At 39.6% G+C, this 27531-nt stretch overlaps 2 protein-coding genes across 2 annotated transcripts in view; one reads left to right on the top strand and one right to left on the bottom strand.

Annotated features, from left to right (window-relative positions):
• Nucleotides 1-2137, top strand: part of LOC117322694 — a 36861-nt gene extending 34724 nt beyond the window's left edge. Inside the window, exons 24-27 of the mRNA XM_033877632.1 lie at nucleotides 181-254; nucleotides 361-442; nucleotides 807-1008; nucleotides 1301-2137. Of these exons, the coding sequence (XP_033733523.1) occupies nucleotides 181-254; nucleotides 361-442; nucleotides 807-1008; nucleotides 1301-1419 (477 nt within the window). The 3' untranslated portion in view covers nucleotides 1420-2137. The remainder of the gene's footprint in view (nucleotides 1-180; nucleotides 255-360; nucleotides 443-806; nucleotides 1009-1300) is intronic.
• Nucleotides 2138-10035: 7898 nt separating this feature from the next.
• The window catches only part of LOC117322692 (ATP-dependent RNA helicase TDRD9-like), a 39041-nt gene continuing 21545 nt past the window's right edge, over nucleotides 10036-27531 (bottom strand). Inside the window, exons 23-36 of the mRNA XM_033877631.1 lie at nucleotides 26868-26955; nucleotides 26506-26607; nucleotides 26044-26184; nucleotides 25647-25736; nucleotides 24768-24890; nucleotides 24088-24222; nucleotides 23076-23228; nucleotides 22552-22622; nucleotides 22072-22278; nucleotides 20205-20343; nucleotides 19789-19904; nucleotides 17428-17494; nucleotides 15329-15516; nucleotides 10036-14213 (exon numbers count right to left, since the gene is read on the bottom strand). Of these exons, the coding sequence (XP_033733522.1) occupies nucleotides 14081-14213; nucleotides 15329-15516; nucleotides 17428-17494; nucleotides 19789-19904; nucleotides 20205-20343; nucleotides 22072-22278; nucleotides 22552-22622; nucleotides 23076-23228; nucleotides 24088-24222; nucleotides 24768-24890; nucleotides 25647-25736; nucleotides 26044-26184; nucleotides 26506-26607; nucleotides 26868-26955 (1753 nt within the window). The 3' untranslated portion in view covers nucleotides 10036-14080. The remainder of the gene's footprint in view (nucleotides 14214-15328; nucleotides 15517-17427; nucleotides 17495-19788; nucleotides 19905-20204; nucleotides 20344-22071; nucleotides 22279-22551; nucleotides 22623-23075; nucleotides 23229-24087; nucleotides 24223-24767; nucleotides 24891-25646; nucleotides 25737-26043; nucleotides 26185-26505; nucleotides 26608-26867; nucleotides 26956-27531) is intronic.

Raw genomic sequence — 27531 nt, 5'->3', positions numbered from 1 at the left:
AGAAAAAGTTCACCATGAAATATAACCGCAATATACAGAATACAGTTCCCCCTCATGGGAGGGGCCAAAATAGGTCAAATTGACTGAAATATAGTAGAACCGTTAATGCCCATGGGCCTCTTGTATGAAGTGTTCAGTAAAAACCTGTAGAAATATTTACCACTTTGATAAATGTTGTAGCTGCCTACCCCGCCCCCCAGTGTTCAGTACCCTTTGGATGGTGGAAGAGTCCTCAACATCACTGGAAAAGTCAGGTCAGTATGTATGAATGTCAGGAACTTTACATATGGTGTAGTTTGAGAGGTCAATATCATTACAGTTCTAGGTAATTATTATATTGTAACATCCTTTATTTTACAGAGAACAAAGCTGTGAAGTTCTGTTTGAACAAGATAACGAGGAGCAGTCTGTAACCACCTCCATTTTGGATGCTATCCTCAAGGTTGGTGTGAATAGTGAATAAAAGTACCCTACCACTGTAAATTTATATGTGTACCGGGCTTCACATCACATGTCCAAATATTAAAACTTTAATTAATCAATTATATATCGTCATTCAACTTCCTTGGTGTAATGAATCTTAGAATCCTATTCCTTGCCCAAAGAAATCACCTAGGCCCTAAATGACCACAGCCATCCATGGGCCATTTAATCAAATCTGCTGTCAGTTCTCAGTTTTATTTTTGGGACAAGTAAATAAAAATCACTATATAAACTCCAATGCCATTAAAAAATGGGAATCTGCCAATTACTTGAAGTGTAAGATATATAGCTGTTTCAATTTAGTGAGTTGTTTGTTAATTCAGTGTCCGATAGACATGCGTCTGGAGTTGGCAAGCAACATTGTGATCATCGGCGGCACGGCCATGCTGAAGGGATTCCACCATCGTGTTGGATCAGAACTGTACGACCTGCTGAGAAAACCTAAATACAAGGAACAGTTGTCCATTGAAACATTCAAGTTCCATAAACTGCCGGCCAAGGAAAACTATGCTGCATGGCTCGGGGGTAAGAATAAGTGACTAACACCTGGTGAAGTGCTCATTAAGTACTGCTGGATAATGCATTATGCTTTAATAGTTTTATTAGACATCAGCTTGTCTTGTGAAGGAATGTATTGTAAAAGATATCCTTAATAAATCAAAAAAGCTCTAGACTTGGTGGCAGATTGTAAACTTAAAGGTGAATATCTGTTCTCTTTCCACGTACATCCTACTCGGTCTATAAATGTATCTTGCTGTTTTTCCATTAGGTGCTAGGATTTTTTGAAGTATAGATATTTTGCCTTTTTTTCCATCAGGTGCTATGATTGGAGCGTTGGAGACTTTACCAAGCAGATCAGTGACAAGAGACAGTTATCAACTATCCGGAAAACTAACAGACTGGTGTACCATCACAGAGGAGGTGGTGTCTGGCTGAGGAACAGTATCTCATACTTTTTTCGTTATAAACAATATGATAGTGGACTGTGGGATACATTATGTGATGTAAAAGACACAGCTGGTCCACTATGTGGTTGGTGTTGGTGGTGAAAATCTCCATGAAACAGTGCAATAGTGTGGTTGTTTGTCATGTTAAGTTAAAACAGACATGCTGTCACTTTAAACTGAGTGACATTTCTAGTGTTTCTCTAACATAACTATCAGTAGTCAGGGGGAAGGGATTTAACCATACTATGTACATGATGATCTACGAGACCATGGGCTTTTCTACAATAATAACACAAGAAAGTGGTACTCATAAAATTCTGTTTCATTTCAGTTTAATAAAAATTAAATAAAATGTTTACTCAAAAGTAATAATGAACTGATAACACTAAAATCATGGTTTACGATAGATTGAGGGTATTTCTACGATAGATTGAGGGTATTTCTACTATAGATTGAGGGTATTTCTACTATAGATTGAGGGTATTTCTACAATAGATTGAGGGTATTTCTACTATAGATTGAGGGTATTTCTATGATACATTGAGGGTATTTCTGACCTGTAGTGGTTAGGTTAACGTTGTATGTAGACTTGTACTTGTAATCTTGGAAAAGGCTGCTGCTACTGAGATGCACTTTGGTTGCTTATAAATTCTGATAATAAAAGCCATAACAATATTTATTGTGAAATAAATCATTATCCTATACGATGGTTTCGTTGTGTGTTGAACATGAAACGATCTGCTACCCTAACATTTGGGATGATCTTCTTTCCTTCTCTGTCCTAATTTATCTTTCCTGCTATCCCTCTGTTAGTCACTCCCTATCCACTTATATTTTAGGTCAATGTTAGTCACTCCCTATCCACTTATATTTTAGGTCTGACCTTTGTGATCGCCTTTTGTCTGACCTCTTGTATCCTAAAACAATTTTGATAAAACTTAACAGGAACATTCCTGGCCAAACATGCACTAAAACTGTTAACTAATTAAATTTGTGATCTGATTAAAATGAGCTGTTACAAGGCTACGTTTACTATGTTCTACACCGGATAGCAGGCTTAGTAAACTTAGCCATGTAACAGCTCATTTTAATCAGATTGTTAAATGATTACTTTCCGAGAGGACTGCCTATCAGTGTTAGTCCTTTACACAGACATGGCCATTAGCAAAGATTTGTGCGATATGTTTGATGGTCAAAGGAGTAGAAAAGGTATCAATGGTGAAGGTTGTTACATTAAGGCTAGCTGTAACAACATATGGTTTGTTTGGTTTCATCTTTGATTCTGGTTTCAGTTTCTAATCAAATTCACACCAGCTCTAGGAAATCCCCTGAATCCTGTGGAAGTGGAAGACTTTAAAGGTTTGGTGGGAATGAATTACGTAGGAGTAGACTTTTCACAGCCCCACGTGGATCCACATCTTATAAGACTACTAAAAATTGACAAACTTTAGATTTTCACAGATAAAACTAAGAATATGACTTACTGAAGCTTAGTTGCTTCCCTTGACAATACTTTTCATAATCACTATGGAATGAGAGGCGCAGACTCCACACTGTCAAAACAAAAGTACACAAATTACATTACTATTTTGTAATTCGAAACCTCCGTGATTTCGGTATACATGTCCCTGTTGCATACTGCATGCAACCCTGGTAAATACAGAGAACTATCTTCTTTAGCTCGATCAATTGGGCATAAGTTTGCTAAGCCAGAGGTCCGGAGATCGATCCCTAGTGGAGGCAGTGAATTAAATGTAACTTAAACATATGCTGTGCTACATTGGCGCCGATATAGGGACTCGGGGGGAATTATAATAGGGTTACTGGTTAAAGCATCGCTGTAACCCCTGGAGACTAGTTGTTCCCTTGTAGGGGATCATGTAACCCTGGTAATACCATATAGTACTTGCTGCAATATACCACTCGGCTAGAGAGAGATCTTGAGCTCGATCGGTTGAGCGCAAGGCCAGTAATCCAGAAGTCCTGGGTTCGATCCCCAGCGGAGGCAGTGATTTATATTTAATTAAAACTGCACTCTGTTACACGCATATATCTCATTCTCGCCTTTGTCTTCATTATGTACATAATGTTTTTCTGAGACTGACAATGAAAATAGAAGCGAGTCCAAAAGTTGTTGGTTAATAGCTTCCAGACACTGGTAGAACCAGGTGACCTTGTGTAGATTTTCAATAGCAAGTGCACCTTTAACTTATTTCACCTTATCTCACATGTACATATTCTATATTACGACATGGGAAGATTAATTAATATTGATCGTTAAACGTTTTCAGACAACCACTTCCCCACCGAAGTGCCAGAAACAGATTGAAACGTTTGGTTGATAGCAAAGCCGGATTTGGCAAACATCCCCATCTCCACGGTCCGTCTGTGTAACTTTGGGGACACGTCCCTGTGTTTTTAAAATGTTTCATCCGAATCCGTCTGCTTTGCGTAATCCTAGTGGCCTACAAGGACGGGTGTTAAAGGGCACACAATCTCTATGATGATCCAGATTATTTGCTTTAAAAGATAACTTTCACATTTGTCAATGATAATATGACTGCATTCTGGAATTTGTCAACAAATATTTAATTACAAGCATGAGCCATGATATCAATTACGGACCTTATCGTGTATGCTGCTGCATGAGTATGATTTTAAAGATGACAAAGTCCAAATACTTTAGGATCGATGATAAAGATTGTATAGCACAGAAGAATGAACGTCTGATGACACAGACTTTGGTTAGCCTTTGTCCGAGATGAAGTTTAGATTATTATGCCTGAGGAACCTTCACCTGTGTCCAGTAGTGGACATCCTTGAGTACTGGTTGGTCATCTGCCTAACAGCCTCTAGCTCCACATTGTATTGTGCCCTAATTAAGGCTTTGCGTTCCTCTTCACTGTATCCTAACGCCGCCCCGCTATTGGCGGCGCTCGACCACATTGCGGTATTGGCGGGAATGCACGGTGTTGGCGGACGTACAACGTATCTCTCATATTGGCGCACGTCGTCGTTGCTCGACACAGGCTCATCTGTGGCTTTCGTGTTCTGATCACGGAAGTATGTGTAGACTCGATTTGGGTTCCTCCACGTGCTGACAGGCATGTGATCACTTCCTCGACGAGAAACTTCCGTACAAGGAGCGACGTTGATGCCACTACCGCTAGAGTGGAGGCGCCACAGAATGTGCGGATTTATGGTCCGTTCCGCCCTGCTCTGACTATGCCCGCCGAACACCACGTGCTTCACCTGTTGTTTTGGTCGAGGAAAGGAAGGGGGTTTCGTAGTCCATGTCTGTTGACCCGTAGATCTGCCTTCTATACGTCGTCCCTCGACCCTCGCTTCTTGGTGTTCCCGGCTGGTCTGAGGATGAACTAGCTTTGCTTTGGTATAAGGAAATTCTGATGTTTCTATGAAATTGCTTTCTTTTGATTTAGCGTTCTGCTTGTTTTCCTGATGTGGACGATATATATGTTCCCCTAAAACGTTTCCCGACGCTGCAGTGTCCACAGCAGCACGCGGAGTTGATATCCTTTCTTCAGGAGTTTTGTTGGTGGAATCTGTATCTGTGTTACTCGAGCGATCAGAGCCTACCGAAGAACTTCCGCTGTCCTCGCTATCGGAGGAGAAATCAGATGATGTACTTGGAGACGGTCCACTAACACTTTTCACTTGAATATTTTTCGGTTTATGTTTTGTTGGAAAAGCCCCCATCTGTTGCCGTCCCCGCGTTCTTTCTCTGAGTCACATGTGTGTTGTTTCTTCGTTCCGATTTTGGTGGAGAGTAACCACAGGCGTCGGCGCCAGTGATACATCAAACTATAGGTGCCAAACACAATCACTGATTGTGACGTCACTAGATGGTTGCTGCACTGTCACATGACGTGACGTTAAAACCATGTGACCTCATTACCTTGGCGATGTCTAAACGATCTACAATTATAATGGATGATGTATAGCCATTCACCACGGAATTGCGAACTCAGGGCTTTACGATTGCTAAACAAGAGGAAAAGAACATTGGACTTTTACCTTTATGAGTTCGAGAACGACATGGGAGCAGCAGCCAGCACAAAAAGTAAGGATACTGATGCCGGGGGTGATTCGGAATGTCAACTCGAACCAGAATCCATTGAACCCGTGTTGGAGGATATGGACTCGGAATCGTATCATCAATTCGGAAGTAAAAGTTCACTTCATTTTAGGGGTTCAAATGCCAGTTTAGAAGAAGTAGATGTTTCGCTCGTCGGACAGAAGAAAGAACAGAAGATGAGCCATGCACCAAACGGAGTGGCCTTCCACCAGGACAAACCAGTCTTAACCCGTGCAAGGCTTGCCTCTAAACGTCTGGGTACGCCATTTGTTGGAAACGGCATGTCGCTCCAGACGCCTGGGAGACGCGAGTCTATCACCAGTACAAAAGGTGTCGATTTACTGCAAATACACGAAGAGAGTGGAAACAAAAGAAAAATCATTAAGGAAGAGGTAGAGGACAGACCACCTTCAAGGCTAGCAAGAAGCATGAAAATGGACAACACTGACATTCTTTGGTCAGGTAGAAATAATGTGTTCAATAACAAACCGGTCTCCAACACGAGTGTTGATAAGCCCCCACTACACCGTGTGTCCCAGAGAAAGCCAGGAACTACCGCCATTCTCAATCAGCTAGGGAAACAGGGAATCGTATCTGCGGATGCTGCAACTGAACGGTCGATCGTAGAGCTGCGCCAAGCCAGAATGTTAGCGAACCCAGAAGAAATGCCATACATCCCTTCAATAGATGCGCCAAAACGGCATGCGCCAAGATTAGCGCCCATCACTTGTACCAACAACAGTTTGACAGACACCACGTGCAAGCCGCCGTGGGAACGCAGTGTTCTCTCCACCGACAGGAACTACAGCAACAAGAGCCCATTTGACTTCAATCCACCATTATTCAACAGTTCCGGCAAGTCATGGAGCGATGACGTGATGCCCCTTGAGATCAGGCTCAACACCGGATGTCGTCTGAAGGTGAACATGATGGACGATTCTGATCACGGATAGATTTGTAATGCAGAACTAGCTAATTTTTAAATTTCCAGTCATGCTTAGGAGAAATAAATGAATAATGAGCTATTTTGTCTTGCTTTCATTTTACTGTTAGACACAAGGGTGGCGTTTAGGGGCGAGAGAATGAGTCCACGTGTTACAGTCAAATACGTACTAGATAATTCCCGATCTAGTCTAGAAAAGTGTAGTGTCTGTAGCAATCATTCTAACTTGATACACGGAGTCTTATATCTAGAAGTCGTGTTTTAAAGCAAAACTAACATTCTTATAGATATAAACAAAATTATCAAATCGGATCAAAAATATATCAGAAGGTAATATTGCGATGAAAAAAGAAAACCCGTAAGTACAAGGGCATGCATAACACAAATTAAGTTGTGAGTGTCTAGTGTACAGTATTAAGATATATACATACTACTGGTACTGACACACTGACAATTAAAGCGACAGGTCGACACACTGACAAAGCAACAGGTCGACACACTGACAAAGCAACAGGTCGAAACATGACAAGCAACAGGTCGACACACTGACAAAGCAACAGGTCGACACACTGACAAAGCAACAGGTCGAAACCTGACAAAGCGACAGGTCGAAACCTGACAAGCAACAGGTCGACACACTGACAAAGCAACAGGTCGACACACTGACAAAGCAACAGGTCGAAACCTGACAAGCAACAGGTCGACACACTGACAAAGCAACAGGTCGACACACTGACAAAGCAACAGGTCGAAACCTGACAAGCAACAGGTCGACACACTGACAAAGCGACAGACTAACAGACCCAACAGGCCCAACAGGTGTTCACTGGTAAAGAAAACGTAGCAGTGATAAAGCGAGACTTGTTACCACAACGCTTACCAAATCGACGGACATTGTGGAATCCTTCCGTCACTGACACCTCTAGGTCGCTGGGTCTTCCAGTGGCACATACTTCAATGCCATGATTAATTTGGGACAGAGGGACCAATGGTTAGCATTCTTAATCGATATTCCATTTAAACTGAACTATAAAAAACCTATAGAGTATAAAAAATAACTACTCTCTAGCCTTACGTCTGTCGAAAGTTCATTAAAAACGCAAAAATGACAGACATGGTGCAAGTAGGCGAAAATGGATGCACCAAAGACTTGAATCTCGTTCTCTTTCTCTCGGTTTTTTTGTGTGTGTGTTTTTTTTTTTCTTTAAAATTTAGTTTTGGAAAAAGTTGCGAATGCCTTGTTATACATGCATACATGTATCTACGCCACTAGCTGCTTGACTTTTAGTCCCAAGAGTTGGTATTACTCTGCAAGTTCAGATAAATTTCAAAATAACTGAATAGTTCAATTGTTTAGAAAGGTTTTCTATCGTCTTCCCTCCTGCATTTCCGCCTTTTTGACAATCTAAGAACACTAAACAGATGTATTGTGCAGTTTATAGTCATGTTCTTTGATAACGGACTCCATCATTATTAATGTCTATGCCCTTGGAGTTATAGCGCAAAGGCGCGGAGGTTATTTACAGTATTTTTTTTTATTGTTTTTGTGCAGGCTATAGATAAAAACAAAACAAAACAGCCGTATGTTTTAGTGTGTGATGAGGGTTTCAAGGGCTGTATAGGGTATGTGTGCCTTGAAGTCCTCTAGTGTTGTACATTGTACTGCTGCTGTTGAAAGGAGATTCCATTGTGTTACTGTGTAGAATGAGCAGCTATCTGTATGCTTGAGAGTGTGCTGTCTCGTTCGGGGGTCTGCTGGAGTGAATAGGCATACACGGTATCTATAGCTAAATTCCTATTTAAATGTGCTATCCATGCAGTTGATACGTTTGTAAAACACTCCTGGATAAAACAGATTGGCGCCTTTAGCGCCCCTACACGGATAAGTCCACCACAGTTTTATGATCGACATCATTCATCTCCCGTGGAAATGTTCTACATGTTTCATCCTTGTTATATGCCTTATGGCTTGTTGTCATTTTAAGATTGTGACCTTTCACGGATTAGACCTAGATTTGTATGTCGGGTGTCGTTGATGAAGCAGAAGCTAACCTTTTCCGGAACACCTTGCACTAGTGATTGTCTTATCCCGGGTACTTTCATACAAATCTATATTGTTTACCCTTGCTTTGTCGATTTTGCCTTTACCCTACCATGCTACTGGCACAATACCATGACCCTTTCAAGTTAATGTTGTTCAAAGATTATAATACATTTGACCCCTATAACCTTGACATTAGGACAGTCATTTGAACAAACTTGATAGCACTTTATCATAGAATAATACTGGCCGAAGATCATTACTCTTATTCAATCCAATAATGACTAGTCTAAAGATTTCAAAACATTTGATGTTGAAAGCCGTATATCCCAGCATACTACCAGCCCAGTATCATTATCGTTGGTGACCGAGTTAATAAGAAGTTATATAAATATTTTAATTCATTTGACTGCTGTGGCATCAAAAGTAGGTCAAGGTCATTCATTTTAGCAAACTTGGCTGTCATTCATTCTAACATACTACTGGTCCATTATCATGACCTGTGCCTCCTGGTTAGTGTGAAGTTGCTATATAGTTGTGATGTATAGCTGTAGAACTTGATGTTGTGACTATCTGATGTAAATATAAACCAAATCTGTTGAGAGATCCTACAGATATGACATTGATGACACATGTGTAAACTTAACTTTTAATCTTTAAATCAGCGATCCTGAACTTTGGTAACACACTTCTGGGTAATTTCACTTCATAATATAAAATATCTACATGTAAAATTTTTAAAATTTAATTGTGACCTTCTGGCTTCATTCAGGTGACCACTAATTTGATTACGAAGATTTAAAGAACACTTAAACCTTGACCTTGAGTTGGGAAATACTCGAATCATTTCAACCAACTGTATTGGATAGTGGCATCAAATTTAAGAATTATGAATTACATATGTATTTGACCTTGAGATCAAGACCAGTTACCTAGTTCCAGTGCACTGGAAATGCCCAATGTCTGTAATTATTTCAAGTTGCGTCACAATATTTTCAAAATGTATGGTCCCATAAAAATGTTGCCTCACATTTTGCACTTATTTGATGTTGAATGCAGGATCACAGTGACCAGATTTCGGGGTCACACTGACCTGATTTAACTGCATATGAATGCAGTAGATTCTTGATGTTTTATTGCCCTTTTAAAAGTCTGATATGGGCCGAATGACATCAGGACTCCTGTCATAGTGAAAAGGGAGGAAAAAGCTGACCCATCCTCGGGTCGGCACTTCTGAGTATGTTTTTTACTATTCATACCTGACCGTTTTCCAAACATTGTGCCATATTTGTAATGACCGAATCTCGTGTGACATAGGGTAATCACTCATGCTGAAAATAGTTTCTGGTGAGACTTACAATTGCGTGACTCACGTGGCTCTCATTAGAAGTTTAATCAAGGCACTCGTAAACAAGAGGACCAGACAAGAAACCAGTTCAATGTGTAAGCTTTCATTGTACAGGGAAACAGAATAACCCACAAATCATGTAAAACACTATATGCCCCCAAAAGAGCTACAAAACAATTCAACTTATAAAACAAATTTAATCTTTCATCAACGCAATTACAAAATCTAATACATGTTTACCAGATATGGAGAAATGTGGCAAACAAATTATAATAAAATCAATCCAAAACAGAAACTTTTGTCAGTTTTCTGAGATTAATGGTAATTGCACCTTACTTCAGGTTCATATAAGAAACTGAATTAACAAATAACAAAAAAACACACCACTTTCTGTAGTAACCTCATTTACAGAAACATACATTCTATTTTCTAGTCCCTCTCATCTACACAGTAACAAACTTTCTATTTTCTAGTCCGTCTCATCTACACAGTAACAAAATTTCTATTTTCTAGTCCGTCTCATCTACACAGTAACAAACTTTCTATTTTCTAGTCTGTCTCATCTACACAGTAACAAACTTTCTATTTTCTAGTCTCTCTCATCTACACAGTAACACATTTTCTATTTTCTAGTCACTCTCATTTACACAGTAACAAATTTTCTATTTTCTAATCCGTCTCATCTACACAGTAACAAACTTTCTATTTTCTAGTCCGTCCCATCTACACAGTAACAAACTTTCTATTGTCTAGTCCCTCCCTTCTACACAGTAACAAACTTTCCATTTTCTAGTCTCTCTCATCAACACAACAACAAACTTTCTATTTTCTAGTCTCTCTCATCTACACAGAAACAAACTTTCTATTTTCTAGTCTCTCTCATCTACACAGTAACAAACTTTCCATTTTCTAGTCCATCTCATCTACACAGTAACAAACTTTCCATTTTCTAGTCTGTCTCATCTACACAGAAACAAACTTTCTATTTTCTAGTCTCTCTCATCTACACAGCAACAAACTTTCTATTTTCTAGTCCGTCTCATCTACACAGTAACAAACTTTCTATTTTCTAGTCCCTCTCATTTACACAGTAACAAACTTTCTATTTTCTAGTCTCTCTCATCTACACAGTAACAAACTTTCTATTTTCTAGTCTCTCTCATCTACACAGAAACAAACTTTCTATTTTCTAGTCTCTCTCATCTACACAGCAACAAACTTTCTATTTTCTAGTCTCTCTCATCTACACAGCAACAAACTTTCTATTTTCTAGTCCGTCTCATCTACACAGTAACAAACTTTCTATTTTCTAATCCCTCTCATTTACACAGTAACAAACTTTCTATTTTCTAGTCTCTCTCATCTACACAGTAACAAACTTTCTATTTTCTAGTCCGTCTCATTTACACAGTAACATACTTTCTATTTTCTAGTCTCTCTCATCTACACAGTAACAAATTTTCTATTTTCTAGTCTCTCTCATCTACACAGTAACAAACTTTCTATTTTCTAGTCTCTCTCATCTACACAGTAACAAATTTTCTATTTTCTAGTCCGTCTCATTTACACAGTAACAAACTTTCTATTTTCTAGTCTCTCTCATCTACACAGTAACAAACTTTCTATTTTCTAGTCTCTCTCATCAACACAGCAACAAACTTTCTATTTTCTAGTCCGTCTCATTTACACAGTAACAAAATTTCTATTTTCTAGTCTCTCTCATCTACACAGTAACAAACTTTCTATTTTCTAGTCTCTCTCATCTACACAGTAACAAACTTTCTATTTTCTAGTCCGTCTCATTTACACAGTAACAAATTTTCTATTTTCTAATCCGTCTCATCTACACAGTAACAAATTTTCTATTTTCTAGTCCGTCTCATCTACACAGTAACACATTTTCTATTTTCTAGTCCGTCTCATTTACACAGTAACAAATTTTCTATTTTCTAATCCGTCTCATCTACACAGTAACAAACTTTCTATTTTCTAGTCCGTCTCATCTACACAGTAACAAACTTTCTTTTGTCTAGTCCCTCTCATCTACACAGTAACAAACTTTCTTTTGTCTAGTCCCTCTGTAGTCCTAGACCAATGCCTGTCTCCTTTCACAATCTTTCATGGGAAGTACAGAAACTTTGACAAAAACACCCAGCTGTATCAATGTAAATCAGCTTGTTTGTAAAATAGTAATGTTATCTTGGAATACAAAGTTCATAGACACAACACATTTCAATATGGACTTGAATGAGATACATGTAAATGTAAATTTGTATCAACAATACTACAAGGAAATGTTTAAAGCAAAACTGAACTGCTATCAATATCTTCAATTCTAAATTTCCTATAAAAAAATCATCAAATTAAGAAGAGGTAGAGTCGATTCTACCTAAAAACAAAACCCTTTTTCTACAAAAAGTTAGGTAAGATATAGCATTGGTCCAATATACCATAGTAACATAGTAATTCTACTACAGTAACATAACAATTCTACTACAGTAACATAACAATTCTACCATAAAAAAGAACTATTATAGAACCAGGACACTTCCACAATTCTAACATGATAAGAAAAAACTTCTACCATGGCAACAAAAAACTTCTACCATGGTAACAAAAAACTTCCTCTTTTCTACAGCAGAAACAAGATCTTCTACCATGGTAATAGTGTTCTTTTACCGTGGTATCAAGGCACTATCACAATTATACCATGATGAGAGGAAACTTCTACCATGATAACAAGAAACTTCTACCATAGTAACAGGGCATTTCTATCATGGTAACAGGAAATCTCTACCATGGCAGTGGGGTATTTATACCATTCTACCAAGGTAACAGCAATCTCATATAGTAACATGAAATTTCTACTATGGTAACAGGAATATTCTACCATTCTACCACAGAAACAAGACACTACTACCATTGTAACAGGCTATCATTGTAACAGGTCAGTTCTATCATTCTACGATGGAAATAGGGCTGTTCTACCACTATACCATGGTAACATGAAACGTCTACCATTCTACGATGGTATCCAGACACTTTTACCAATTCCACTATAGTAAACAGAAACATCTACCATGGTAGCATGACACTTTTACCGTTCTACCATGGTAGAGTAGATACTTCTACCATGGTAACAGGATACTACTACCATGGTAACAGGACACTTCTACCATGGTAACAGGATACTTCTACCATGGTAACAGGACACTTCTGCTATGGTAGCAGGACACTTCTACAGTAGTAACACAGCTCTTTTACCATGGTAATACAACACTTTCACTATGAGAAAAATTAACACAGCACTTCTAGCTACCATAGTAACAAATAAAAAGTTCGTGAAAAACTGTATAGTAGGTATAAAAAGTAGATATATAGCAAAACAATATAGCAAAATTACAGGGATGGAAATGATTTGCTGTGATTTTCTTGATTTTTGTTTTCAAGTGAGAATGAGTTGTCAAGTAGATTTACAATGAGAGGCAACTAGAGTTGTCTTAGCATCTGTACATATACATGGCACCACATTCTTTAGCTGACTTAGTCTACAAACAGACAATGTGGGTTGTCTTAGTGTACAGCACTCATATCAGAGATACACAATATCACAGCTGGCCCAGTCTACACACAGACGTGGGTTGTCTTAGTGTACAGCACTCATATCATAGATACACAATATCATAGCTGGCTTAGTCTACACAGACAACTTGGATTGTCCTAGCACCTCACCTTTTATCATAGATACACAATATTATAGCTGGCCCAGTCTACCCACAGACAATGTTGGTTGTCTTGGTGTACAACACTTTTATCAGAGATACACATCATAGCTGGCCCAGTCTACACAGACAATGCGGGTTGTCTTGGTGTACAACACTTTTATCAGAGATACACATCATAGCTGGCCCAGTCTACACAGACAATGTGGGTTGTCCTAACACCTGACCTTTTATCATAGATATACTGCATCAGTCAACAGCTAGCCCAGCACAGTTCACGGATTTATGATGAATGTATAGATTTTAGTCCACAAAGATTCTTGTTAACCTAATTGAGGTTGTCCAATCTACCATGGGCAAGTAACACCATCATACCAAGTCATCTGTCTCTGGAATTATAGATAGAACATTAATTTGATCATCTATCACTCAGCCTTTGTCATCTTCCAGAGCTTCCTCTTCGAGTTATAGACAAACATCGTTTTAAGATTATCTGTCACTCAGGTCTCGTCCTCCTGAAGAGCTTCCTCTCTCTCCCTGTGTCTGCGCATGTCAAGGTGGGATGCCAGTAGCTGAGGTGTGTTTGCAGTCACGTTACACAGTTCACAGGTAATAGGGTCACGCCGGTGTAAACTGGCAACACAAGGCATGGTTCATTAATGTTTTCACAGCAACAACATAACAACACATGCTAAACTTATCTTATAACAAATATTTATCAATAAGTATACAAGGAATACCCTTCCCCAACCCTATTTTTAATGGACTGCCCTCGTTCTAGTATACCCTCCACTCCTCTATTTCTAATAGACTTACCTTATGTTTTTTACACTTCACTCCAGTATTTCTAATGGACTACCCTAATTCGTATACCCTCCACCCCACTATTTCTAATGGACTCCTCCTATTTTGTATACCCTCCACCCCACTATTTCTAATGGACTCCCCCTATTTTGTATACCCTCCACCCCACTATTTCTAATGGACTCCCCTAATTTGTATACCCTCCACCCCACTATTTCTAATGGACTCCCCTAATTTGTATACCCTCCACCCCACTATTTCTAATGGACTCCCTTTAATTTGTATACCCTCCACCCCACTATTTCTAATGGACTCCCTTTATTTTGTAAACCCTCCACCCCACTATTTCTAATGGACTCCCCCTATTTTGTATACCCTTCCCCCTACTATTTCTAATGGACTCCCCCTATTTTGTATACCCTCCACCCCACTATTTCTAATGGACTCCCCCTATTTTGTAAACCCTCCACCCCACTATTTCTAATGGACTCCCCCTATTTTGTATACCCTTCCCCCTACTATTTCTAATGGACTCCCCCTATTTTGTATACCCTTCGCCCTACTATTTCTAATGGACTCCCCCTATTTTGTATACCCTCCACCCCACTATTTCTAATGGACTCCTCCTATTTTGTATACCCTCCACCTCACTATTTCTAATGGACTCCCCCTATTTTGTATACCCTTCACCTCACTATTTCTAATGGACTCCCCCTATTTTGTATACCCTTCACCCCACTATTTCTAATGGACTCCCCCTATTTTGTATACACTTCGCCCTACTATTTCTAATGGACTCCCTTTATTTTGTAAACCATCCACCCCACTATTTCTAATGGACTCCACCTATTTTGTATACCCTTCGCCCTACTATGCCCCACTATTTCTAAGTGGATGTAACATGTATAATCATTCATTATTGTAAGTAACCACAGATAACTTACTCCTTTGCAGCTTTTTTCAAATATTTGATGTGTTGTTTGAGGTATTCCCTACGATGGCCAGCCGTATTCTGAGTATGATCCTCCACCTCCTCATCTACTAGGGCCACAGCAGAATGGAGATTGAGTAACACAGGATTGTCTGCATCTGTGTTCTCTAAGCGATGGTGGAGGATGTCATCTGGGTTCAGCTGAAACAAGTAGAAAGTATGATATATTCAAATTCCTTTGTGACATCTCAACGATAATGACAAAACATCGGAAAACTGCACTACTTCTTATAGTTCATCAAACCTCATACCCTCATCCACAGAGAACTTGTTCATCAAACCTTATACCCTTATTCACCAAGGACCTGTTCACCAAACCTCACATTGTTCTATCTGTACCACATACAGAGGGTATATACGATACACTGTGGAGTAAGGGACACTCACCTGGTTCCGTCTGTACCACATACAGAGGGTATATACCATACACTGTGGAGTAAGGGACACTCACCTGGTTCTATCTGTACCACATACAGAGGGTATATACGATACACTGTGGAGTAAGGGACACTCACCTGGTTCTGTCTGTACCACATACAGAGAGTATATACGATACACTGTGGAGTAAGGGACACTCACCTGGTTCTGTCTGTACCACATACAGAGGGTATATATGATACACTGTGGAGTAAGGGACACTCACCTGGTTCTGTCTGTACCACATACAGAGGGTACATGTATATACAATACACTCACCTGGTTCCATCTGTACCACATACAGAGGGTATATACAATACACTCACCTGGTCTGTCTGTACCACATACAGAGGGTATATATACGATACACTGTGGAGTAAGGGACACTCACCTGGTTCCATCTGTACCACATACAGAGGGTATATATGATACACTGTGGAGAAAGTGACACTCACCTGGTTCTGTCTGTACCACATACAGAGGGTATATATGATACACTGTGGAGTAAGGTCACTCACCTAGTTCCGTCTGTACCACATAGAGAGGGTATATATGATACACTGTGGAGTAAGGGACACTCACCTGGTTCTGTCTGTACCACATACATTGTGGAGTAAGAGACACTCACCTGGTTCTGTCAGTACCACATACAGAGGGTATATATGATACACTGTGGAGTAAGGGACACTCACCTGGTTCTATATGTACCACATACAGAGGGTATATACGATACACTGTGGAGTAAGGGACACTCACCTAGTTCCGTCTGTACCACATACAGAGGGTATATATGATACACTGTGGAGTAAGGGACACTCACCTGGTTCCATCTGTACCACATACAGAGGGTATATATGATACACTGTGGAGTAAGGGACACTCACCTGGTTCTGTCTGTACCACATACAGAGGGTATATACGATACACTGTGGAGTAAGGGACACTCACCTGGTTCCGTCTGTACCACATACAGAGGGTATATATGATACACTGTGGAGTAAGGGACACTCACCTGGTTCTGTCTGTACCACATACAGAGGGTATATATGATACACTGTGGAGTAAGGGACACTCACCTGGTTCTGTCTGTACCACATACAGAGGGTATATATGATACACTGTGGAGTAAGGGACACTCACCTGGTTCTGTCTGTACCACATACAGAGGGTATATATGATACACTGTGGAGTAAGGGACACTCACCTGTACCACATACAGAGGGTATATACGATACACTGTGGAGTAAGGGACACTCACCTGGTTCTGTCTGTACCACATACAGAGGGTATATACGATACACTGTGGAGTAAGGGACACTCACCTGGTTCTGTCTGTACCACATACAGAGGGTATATACGATACACTGTGGAGTAAGGGACACTCACCTGGTTCTGTCTGTACCACATACAGAGGGTATATATGATACACTGTGGGGCACTCACCTGGTTCTGTCTGTACCACATACAGAGGGTATATATGATACACTGTGGAGTAAGGGACACTCACCTGGTTCCGTCTGTACCACATACAGAGGGTATATATGATACACTGTGGAGTAAGGAACGCTCACCTGGTTCTGTCTGTACCACATACAGAGGGTATATATGATACACTGTGGAGTAAGGAACGCTCACCTGGTTCCATCTGTACGGCCTGTCAGCATTCCTCTCCTGTACAGTCTCCCTCCTCTTCTGTAGAACTCTGTAACAGTCAAAATAATATAAAGGTAATCTCCAAGTGTGAGCAGATTATACGAAATTGATCACTCAAACAAGTCTTCATTGCAAGGATAGAAAAAGGTATTCTCTTTCCCTGACAAGTGTGTCTACACTTCTACCAGCGTGAGATTTATTTACTTTACCCCAGACAGGTATATCAACTCTACCAGTGTGAGATTTTCTTACCTTACCCCAGACAGGTATATATCAACTTTACAATTTTGAGATTTTCTTACCTTGTCTGGACAGGTGTACCTACACTTAAACCCTGCTTGAGGTTTTCTTACCATACCCAGGGGTTCAGGCACTTCCCACCCACAACAATTGTATGACATCACAATACAATGTTGTCACATTGGCAATTCAATCATGTGGTTTCTACATTGTCTTACATTGATGTAATGCCAATCTGACATTTATAAGAGAGCCAACCAGAAGAGAAAAATGATCATCCATGATCATCCCCTGGAGGTGAGACAAGGAGATCCAAATATTCAGGTAAGAATGTGAAGCTGTTAAACACTGCAAGCCTGATGTTTGTCAACATAAGAATCTGCCCCTCCAGTGGAGATCCCAATGTCACATCCATAAGACACAGGTGGAGATCCCAATGTCACACCCACAAGACACGAGTGGCCAACATCAACAAGACTAGGGTAGAAATGCAAATGTCACTCTCACAACACATAAGTGGAGATCCCAATGTCACACCGACAAGACATGGGTGAAGATCCCAATGTTACACCCACAAGACACGGGTGGAGATCCCAATGTTACACCCACAAGACACGGGTGGAGATCCCAATGTTACACCCACAAGGCTCGGATGGAGATCCCAATGTTACACCCACAAGACACGGGTGGAGATCCCAATGTAACACCCACAAGACACGGGTGGAGATCCCAATGTTACACCCACAAGACACGGGTGGAGATCCCAATGTTACACCTACAAGGCTTTGGTTGGAGATCCTAATGTCACACCGACAAGGCTCGGGTGAAGATCCTAATGTTAAACCTACAACACACGGGTGGAGATCCCAATGTTACACCTACAAGACACGGATGGAGATCCAAATGTTACACCCACAAGACACGGGTGGAGATCCCAATGTTACACCTACAAGACACGGGTGGAGATCCCAATGTTACACCCACAAGACACGGGTGGAGATCCCAATGTTACACCCACAAGACACGGGTGGAGATCCCAATGTTAAACCTACAAGACACGGGTGGAGATCCCAATGTAACACCCACAAGGCTCGGATGGAGATCCCAATGTTACACCCACAAGACACGGGTGGAGACCTCAATGTTACACCCACAAGACACGGGTGGAGATCCCAATGTTACACCCACAAGACACAGGTGGAGATCCCAATGTTACACCCACAAGACACGGGTGGAGATCCCAATGTAACACCCACAAGACACAGGTGGAGATCCCAATGTAACACCCACAAGGCTCGGATGGAGATCCCAATGTTACACCCACAAGACACGGTTGGATATCCCAATGTCACACCCACAAGACACGGGTGGAGATCCCAATGTTACACCCACAAGACACGGGTGGAGATCCCAATGTTACACCCTCAAGACACAGGTGGAGATCCCAATGTTACACCTACAAGACACGGGTGGAGATCCCAATGTTACACCCACAAGACACGGGTGGAGATCCAAATGTTACACCCACAAGACACGGGTGGAGATCCCAATGTAACACCCACAAGACACGGGTGGAGATCCCAATGTTACTGTACACCCACAAGACACGGGTGGAGATCCCAATGTTACACCTACAAGATACGGGTGGAGATCCCAATGTTACACCCACAAGACTCGAGTGGAGATCCAAATGTTACACCCACAAGACACGGGTGGAGATCCCAATGTTACACCCACAAGACACGGGTGGAGATCCCAATGTTACACCTACAAGACACGGGTGGAGATCCCAATGTTACACCCACAAGACACGGGTGGAGATCTCAATGTTACACCCACAAGACACGGGTGGAGACCTCAATGTTACACCCACAAGACACGGGTGGAGATCCCAATGTTATACCTACAAGGCTCGGGTGGAGATCCCAATGTTACACCCACAAGATACGGGTGGAGACCTCAATGTTACACCCACAAGACACGGGTGAAGACCTCAATGTTACACCCACAAGACACGATTGGAGATCCCAATGTTACACCTACAAGACACGGGTGGAGATCCCAATGTTATACCCCTTTCTTTATTGTGAGTAGATGACTTACTCCATCAGTTTAGTGCGAGCTGACTCCTGGATTTTGTAGACAGCATCAGGACCCCAACCCATGACTTTCTCCTGGCTGCCAATAGCAATGTTAATCGCCATCCGTACACCATTGATCTGTAAATATTACCACACAATGTCAGTAGACATACTGATATCACAATGTCTTCCTAAACTTAAAGTGAAATCATTCATTAAAAGAAAAATGGAGAAATGTTTTTATTACATCACTTAAAGAACAATGGAGAAATCTCCTAATTACATCACTTAAAGAACAATGGAGAAACATTATAATTACATCATTGAAAGAACAATACAGAAATCTCCTAATTTCATCATTTACACAGAGCTGAAACTCATCTACTTTATCCTAATACAAGTACATCTCCAGCAAATCCAAGTGAAGATGTAAATTACCTTGTAAATGTCCTCTATGTCAATCTTGGTATCAAAGATGACCTCAAGGTCATGGTCTGGGAAACAGGAATATTCCATGTTCAGGGCTGGTCCAAGTCCACATATAGCCCCTGTTAGACGTGTCAGTTCAGGGTCGGTCCTGTTGTGATAAAACCATCATGAAAACGTTACATGTTTGAAGTTTTATGAATTAAATTGTACTGAATCAGATGTAATCATTAAATAAAAGATACATACTACAATGTGAAAATGAAAATAACTTATAAGAGGCCCAATTGGCCTGTAAACCATTACCAACTTTAAAGTTGATATATGTCATTAATGTGGCTGCTAAGCTAAATGTATCTATTTTGACAAATTTTGAAGCCCTTCAAAACAGCATATTCCTGGCCCATATCGAGTCAAGTTCATTCATTTGAACAGACTTGGTAGTTCTTCATCTCAGCATGCTACAGGCCCAAAATCAGTTCTCTGGTCCTCTTTGTTATTGTTTAAAGGGAAAGGTTGATGTTGGACAGATGCTAGACACAACAGGCAAGTTAGCTAAGAACAGGTTTATTTCCCTTTCCCTGATGCCAAAAATAATCAAATAAAACTGCATAACATTTTCACCCTTCTAACACCACAATGCAGTCTGTGGCAATATACCTGAAATCTGTAATAGAAGCAAACAGCAGTGAGATCAGAGAGGGAAGTCCTGATATTTGTGGTAATGGAAGCAAACAGCAGTGAGATCAAAGAGGGAAGTCCTGATATTTGTGGTAATGGAAGCAAACAGCAGTGAGATCAGAGAGGGAAGTCCTGATATTTGTGGTAATGGAAGCAAACAGCAGTGAGATCAGAGAGGGAAGTCCTGATATTTGTGGTAATATAGCCTGTTTCTGCTATGGGACTAAACAACAATGATATCAGAGAGGGAAGTCCTGGTTTCTGTGATAATTATAAAGCTGGATTCAACTATGGGAGCAAACAGCAGTGAGATCACAGAGGGTAATCCTTGTATCTATAACAAGAGGCCCAGAGGCCTGAATCGCAAACATGGCCAGTTAGGAATTATGGCAAAATCATTACATATATATGTATTTCCAAATTTCATGTGGACCATAATATGTAAATGATGTTTTAGGAAATGGTATGCAATATTTCTAACAGAGGTGATAAGATTCTCTGATGCATTGGTTAATCGTAATGTAGGATTTTGTATAGGCCCATTGTCCAAGACAGTTAATGGTATTGAAATACCAAATATTTCCCGTGTTGGTGTTTTTTGTTAAATCAAACATAACCAATGTAAAACTGTTTACATGTAGAAAATATCAGCCCTCTGGGCCCTCTGTAACTTGAGAAAGAGATTCTTGAAGTTTTTAATATATTTAAGACATGTGACCTTGAAAATAGGTCAATGTCATTTATATGAGGAAATTTCATAGCACTCCACTACAGGAACCTACTAGCCAAAGATGAGTGTCCTGGGTCTTTTAGAACTTGAGAAGATTCACAAAGGAATTTTCAACTTTTTCACCCATATGACTGTGAAAATAGGTCAAGGTTATTGATATGAAGGAACTGCATATCACTCTGACTTAGGTACCTGCTGGCAAAATATCATCACACTGGGCCTTCTGAAACTTGAGAAGAAGTTTCTTGATTCTTTAATTTATTAGACCCATATGACCTTGCAGATAGGGCAAGTTCATTCATAATATGAGGAAACTTTAAATTTATTCTTCCCAAAGTACCTTCTGGCCAAATATCAGTTCTCAGTTGCCGATTGTTTTCTGGAAGAGGTTGAAAGTTGATTGATGGACGGACAGACAGACAGATGCAGACACCCACTCATGATTTATACCTTAAGTTGAAGATATACCTGAATTCTGCCACAGGAGCAAACAGCAGGGAGATCAAAGATGGTAGTCCTGGTATCAAAGGCATTATAGTTGTGTCCCGAGCCATCATGGTCGATCCTCCTGGGTTCAGTCCAACAAATGCTGCAATCATCAGTCTTGAGTGAGGGTCATGAGGTTCATCATCAATGGCAACACAGTTGATGCTGCCTGGTTCAATCTTAGCACACCTGTGATCAGTAAAAGTTAGACAAAGGTTTGGGATACTGAAATAATGAATTACACTTATCTTCTCTCCCACACAATGTTAAAGGAGTGACTTGTCCATCAAGTTTTCACTTTCCACCGAGAAATATTCCTACAAAGTGATGTTACATTTTAGATTTAATAGAAGAGGGGTCAGTCCTCTATTAAGAATTTAGATTTCTCACGAGCTCATGACACCTCCCACCATCTTCCTCAGATTAACGTAGTGTAGTAAACTGTTGTCACATGGTACCTACCTACATGATCCCACATTGGTCATGCTGATGAAGCTCATCTCATAAGGATTGTGTGGACCTCTTAAATTCACCTAAAAGACAAAATAAGATTCAAAATATATAATTCCTATATCTGTTCTGTTTTTACTATTAAGACACCTACATAATACTGTATTGGTGTCTTGTGTAGCTCCTAATCAACAATTTATGGACATCATATTGTACATGTTTGTTTATATGCTGGGTAAACAGCCGGGCAATTCTGAGACAGATCTGCTTATAATAACTTGTATCCATCACTGAACAACATACAGGAGCCATATTGCATGCTATCCAGAGATACTGGGGTAAACTATCTTGCCCAAGGACACAACCACAACAGCACAGGAAGCTGGGTGATCTGGGGGATTCTAACTGCCACTTCAACAACTCTCCTAGAAGATCAGAGTTGGTTTTGAGTAGGAGGTTAAGTAGTAGCTTGGCAATTCTCGCCAGACATCACAGTTTGAGTGAGAGGTTAAGCGGTTATTATCTCAGGAACTTACCTTGCCCCCTCGACGACTATCCCCGAAGTTCATATTTGGTTGGAGGGAGAGGTTGAGCCAGTTGGTCTGTTGACTGTTGAGTTGCCTCTGTTGTCCAGCCGGCTGACCAAATTGTCCGGTCGACTCCTCCAGTACACGTTGCTCGTGGTTTTGCTAGGTGACAATCAAACCACAATCTCACTAATAGGTTGAATATTATGTTTATGAAGTTTACGGTATAAAAGCATAAACCATGCACTTATCTCGAGTAAATTATGCTCACATATTTCATAAATCATGATCACCTATCTCACATAAATCATGCTCACCCATCTCATATAAATCATGATCACCTATCTCACATTAACCATGATAACTTCTCTTACATAAATCATGCTCACCCATCTCATATAAATCATGATCACTTATCTCACATTAACCATGCTCACTTATCTTACATAAAACATGATCACTTATCTTACATAAATCATGATCTCTTATCTTACATAAATCATGATCTCTTATCTTACATAAATCATGATCTCTTCTCTTCCATAAATCATGATCACTTATCTTACATAAATCATGATCACTTATCTTACATAAATCATGATCACTTATCTTACATAAATCATGATCACTTATCTTACATAAATCATGATCACTTATCTTATATAAATCATGATCACTTATCTTATATAAATCATGATCACTTATCTCTTATGCTCACTTTTCTCACTTATCTCACAAAAATAATGATCACTTGTAAATGTATGTAATTTTTATTTATTTTACATTAACTGCGAAATAAGTTGTATCAATCATGCGTGTTGACCCGGATTGAAGTGACAAGGATCTTACTGTGAGATGAAACCAGAGAATGGATGTAATGCATGATATTTTTTAGACCCATATTACACCCATTATATCCTTAACTGGTCATTGTATAAAAAAGTCTATTCACATACATACCTACCAACCAACAAGAAGAAAATGTTTCATAATTTAGTATAAATGAAGGAATATCTTCTACCTTTGACAGGAAGCTTTCTTCAGCAGTATCAGCAAACTCCAGGGCAATCAACTCATGATTGAAACAAATCTGACGGCCATTTCTCAACACTTCAATTAACTCCAGACGTAGTACCCCGCGTACCACAGAGTATATCTGTCAAAGTAGAGGTGAAGTTAATCAATTAACCAATAAATTGACTAAAATCATCTTTAATCAAATTATGTTAACATCCAATAAATTATCAGAAATCATGGTAAATTTATTTTAAGCCTATAACAGTACCACAGATTACATAAACATCCAATAAATTAACAGAAACAAGACAATCTGGCAAATTGCAGCCCACCATCAGCTGTAGGTCAAATGTAAAAATGATTGTCATAATGACTTACTCCCTAGGTATGTAGTTCCATTGACAAGCAGTTATAAGATAGAGCCCAGTAAAACTTTTACTCTGATGTAGGTCAAAGGTCAAAATATAGGTCAGAGTGACCTCTTTTTGGTACATAACACATTCTCATTTAGTCAAACACATGCCCCAAGTATGAACTTCCAGTAACAGTGTGAGATAGAGCCCAGACAAGCTAAGGTACAGAAGGATGGACAGACACAGTCATATATATTCCCCTCAGTTTCCAGTGGGGGATGAAAAACCTTTACAGAATAAATCTTAACAGTCCTTGACAGATCATAGTTACCTTCCCGAACAGATCCTTGTTCATCACCATACTTTGGAATGTGTTGAAGGCCTGTTTAGTCCACCGCCCATCTGGACACTTGATGACCGACGGCCGAATCCCACTGAGATAGCACTCGACGGCCTGTAGCATTAGAGCCAATCACATCTTCATTAGCATTATTTGGGTTCATTGGAAATACAAATTGAATGTAAGCTCACATAGATATCCCTCTCCCTGAAAACATCCTTAACTAAAGACCACCAAATTCAATAAGTGTAGAATTCTACATATGGTGAATGTAAAAACTACATCTGTTGCTAGGTTCATCAAGTGTAAACTAATTCTATTGCTAGGTTCATCAAGTATTAACTAAATATTTTAGTAGGTTCATCAAGAATAAACTAATTCTATTGCTAGGTTCATCAAGTATTAACTAAATATTTTAGTAGGTTCATCAAGAATAAACTCTTTCTGTTGCAAGGTTCACTAAGTATTAACTAAATATGTTGCTATGTCTATCAGGTATTATATAATTCTGTTGCTAGGTTCACAAAGTATTTACTAAATCTGTTGCTAGGTATATATATCAGGTATTAACTAAATCTGTTGCTAGGTATATTAGGTATTAACTAAATCTGTTGCTAGGTATATCAGGTATTAACTAAATCTGTTGCTAGGTATATCAGGTATTAACTAAATCTGTTGCTAGGTATATCAGGTATTAACTAACTCTGTTGCTAGGTATATTAGGTATTAACTAACTCTGTTGCTAGGTATATCAGGTATTAACTAAATTTGTTGCTAGGTATATCAGGTATTAACTAAATCTGTTGCTAGGTATATCAGGTATTAACTAAATCTGTTGCTAGGCTCATCTGATATCAGGGTGTTACTGACCTGGAAGGGGACTTCTGACACGGCATCAGGCAACTCCCGGACATCCTCTCTGGCCACTAACGCCGTATTCCCATAGTCAACAAAGAAAACCTGCCATGTAGACAAACCATGAATATTAGATTAATGATGACTTCACTACAAATTTAAAATAATGACAATTTTAACACAGACAATAAAAATACATTTGTACACTTAAAAACTTTTAAATAATGATGTAAACAGACATTAACAATACACTTTATTTACTTTAAATAATGACGTCTGCAACAGAGACAAAAACAATACATTCTGAATAAGACCATCACCCAAGTTTTCCTTCAACACGACAGATCAAAGCAAGCAGATATTAACTCAATGTGAGGCTGACCCAGCTCCCCACTGTTAGTAGGATGTGTACCTCTAGTGACTCCCTGAACTGGTTGGTGTGAGGTATCGGTACACGGAGGACATTATCTACCCTTGCCCTGTAGTATTCTCTTGCCTCATCCTCAAACGGAGCAGCACACAGCCTCCCCATAGCGATACGACCCACCAAAGGCTGGAACATGCATCAACAGTACCATTTTTCATTATTATCTAATGGAATATATTATAAATATTTTATTATTATTTAATGGAATTTTGTCTAAATGCTTCATAATCATTTAAATTCAAACTTTTTAAATTTTCAATGACTATTAAATTGAACATGTTATGTTTTCATTCAATATTATTAAATTGAATATCTTAAATTGTTTCATAATAATTAAGTAATTTTTGCATTAAATTCTTTTGTCATCTGCAAATAAATTCTTAGATCATGATAGTACGGAGACATAGCCATTGTAATATAAGTGATCTTTATTTCTAAAACTCTTACCACAAGTGCTCTGCCCTGGTTTAGACAGGTGTGCACACCCGAGAGTGTATTGCAGTTTTCTCTCTCTGAGTACTGTGCCCAGAAATGTCCACAATCCTTCACCTGTGTTAACACAAATGTAATGTGAAGTACACATGATTGGTGAAGAATAAAGCAAGTTTGACATATGACCACTGCTTTATTCCGAATAAAATGTTTTAAGTGCTTGGTGACTGAACTAAGATGTCACATTTAATGTGTCAGAAGAACTTTAGCACTGACAACATTTTTGATTTAAATATGACGTTGTTAACGAATTCAAATGTTGAAATGATTTCATTAACACCTTGTATAGTTACTTAGATCACGATAGACCACATTACCTCTGTGACACACAGCTCGACCGACGAGGCTGAGGGTGGAGGTAACATGTACTTCTGGCTGTCCTGTGGCTGATTTGACACTGTAATCCTGTAACAGACAGTAAGGTCACACTAGCTAAAGGTCAAATCTTCACAGTAGCATTACAGACAGTAAGGTCACACTAGCTAAAGGTCAAATCTTCACAGTACCATTACAGACAGTAAGGTCACACTAGCTAAAGGTCAATTCTTCACAGTACCATTACAGACAGTAAGGTCACACTAGTTAAAGGTCAAATCTTCACAGTACAATTACAGACAGTAAGGTCACACTAGCTAAAGGTCAATTCTTCACAGTACAATTACAGACAGTAAGGTCACACTAGTTAAAGGTCAAATCTTTACAGTACAATTACAGACAGTAAGGTCACACTAGTTAAAGGTCAAATCTTCACAGTACGATTACAGACAGTAAGGTCACACTAGCTAAAGGTCAATTCTTCACAGTACAATTACAGACAGTAAGGTCACACTAGTTAAAGGTCAAATCTTTACAGTAGGATTACAGACAGTAAGGTCACACTAGCTAAAGGTCAAATCTTCATAGTAGGATTACAGACAGTAAGGTCACACTAGCTAAAGATCAAATCTTTACAGTGCGATTACAGACAGTAAGGTCACACTA

The sequence above is a fragment of the Pecten maximus genome, chromosome 3, assembly GCF_902652985.1.
Source record: "Pecten maximus chromosome 3, xPecMax1.1, whole genome shotgun sequence".
Classification (NCBI taxonomy): domain Eukaryota; kingdom Metazoa; phylum Mollusca; class Bivalvia; order Pectinida; family Pectinidae; genus Pecten; species Pecten maximus.
Note: the sequence above shows the minus strand (reverse complement) of the source record. Positions and strands in the feature narration are given on the sequence as shown.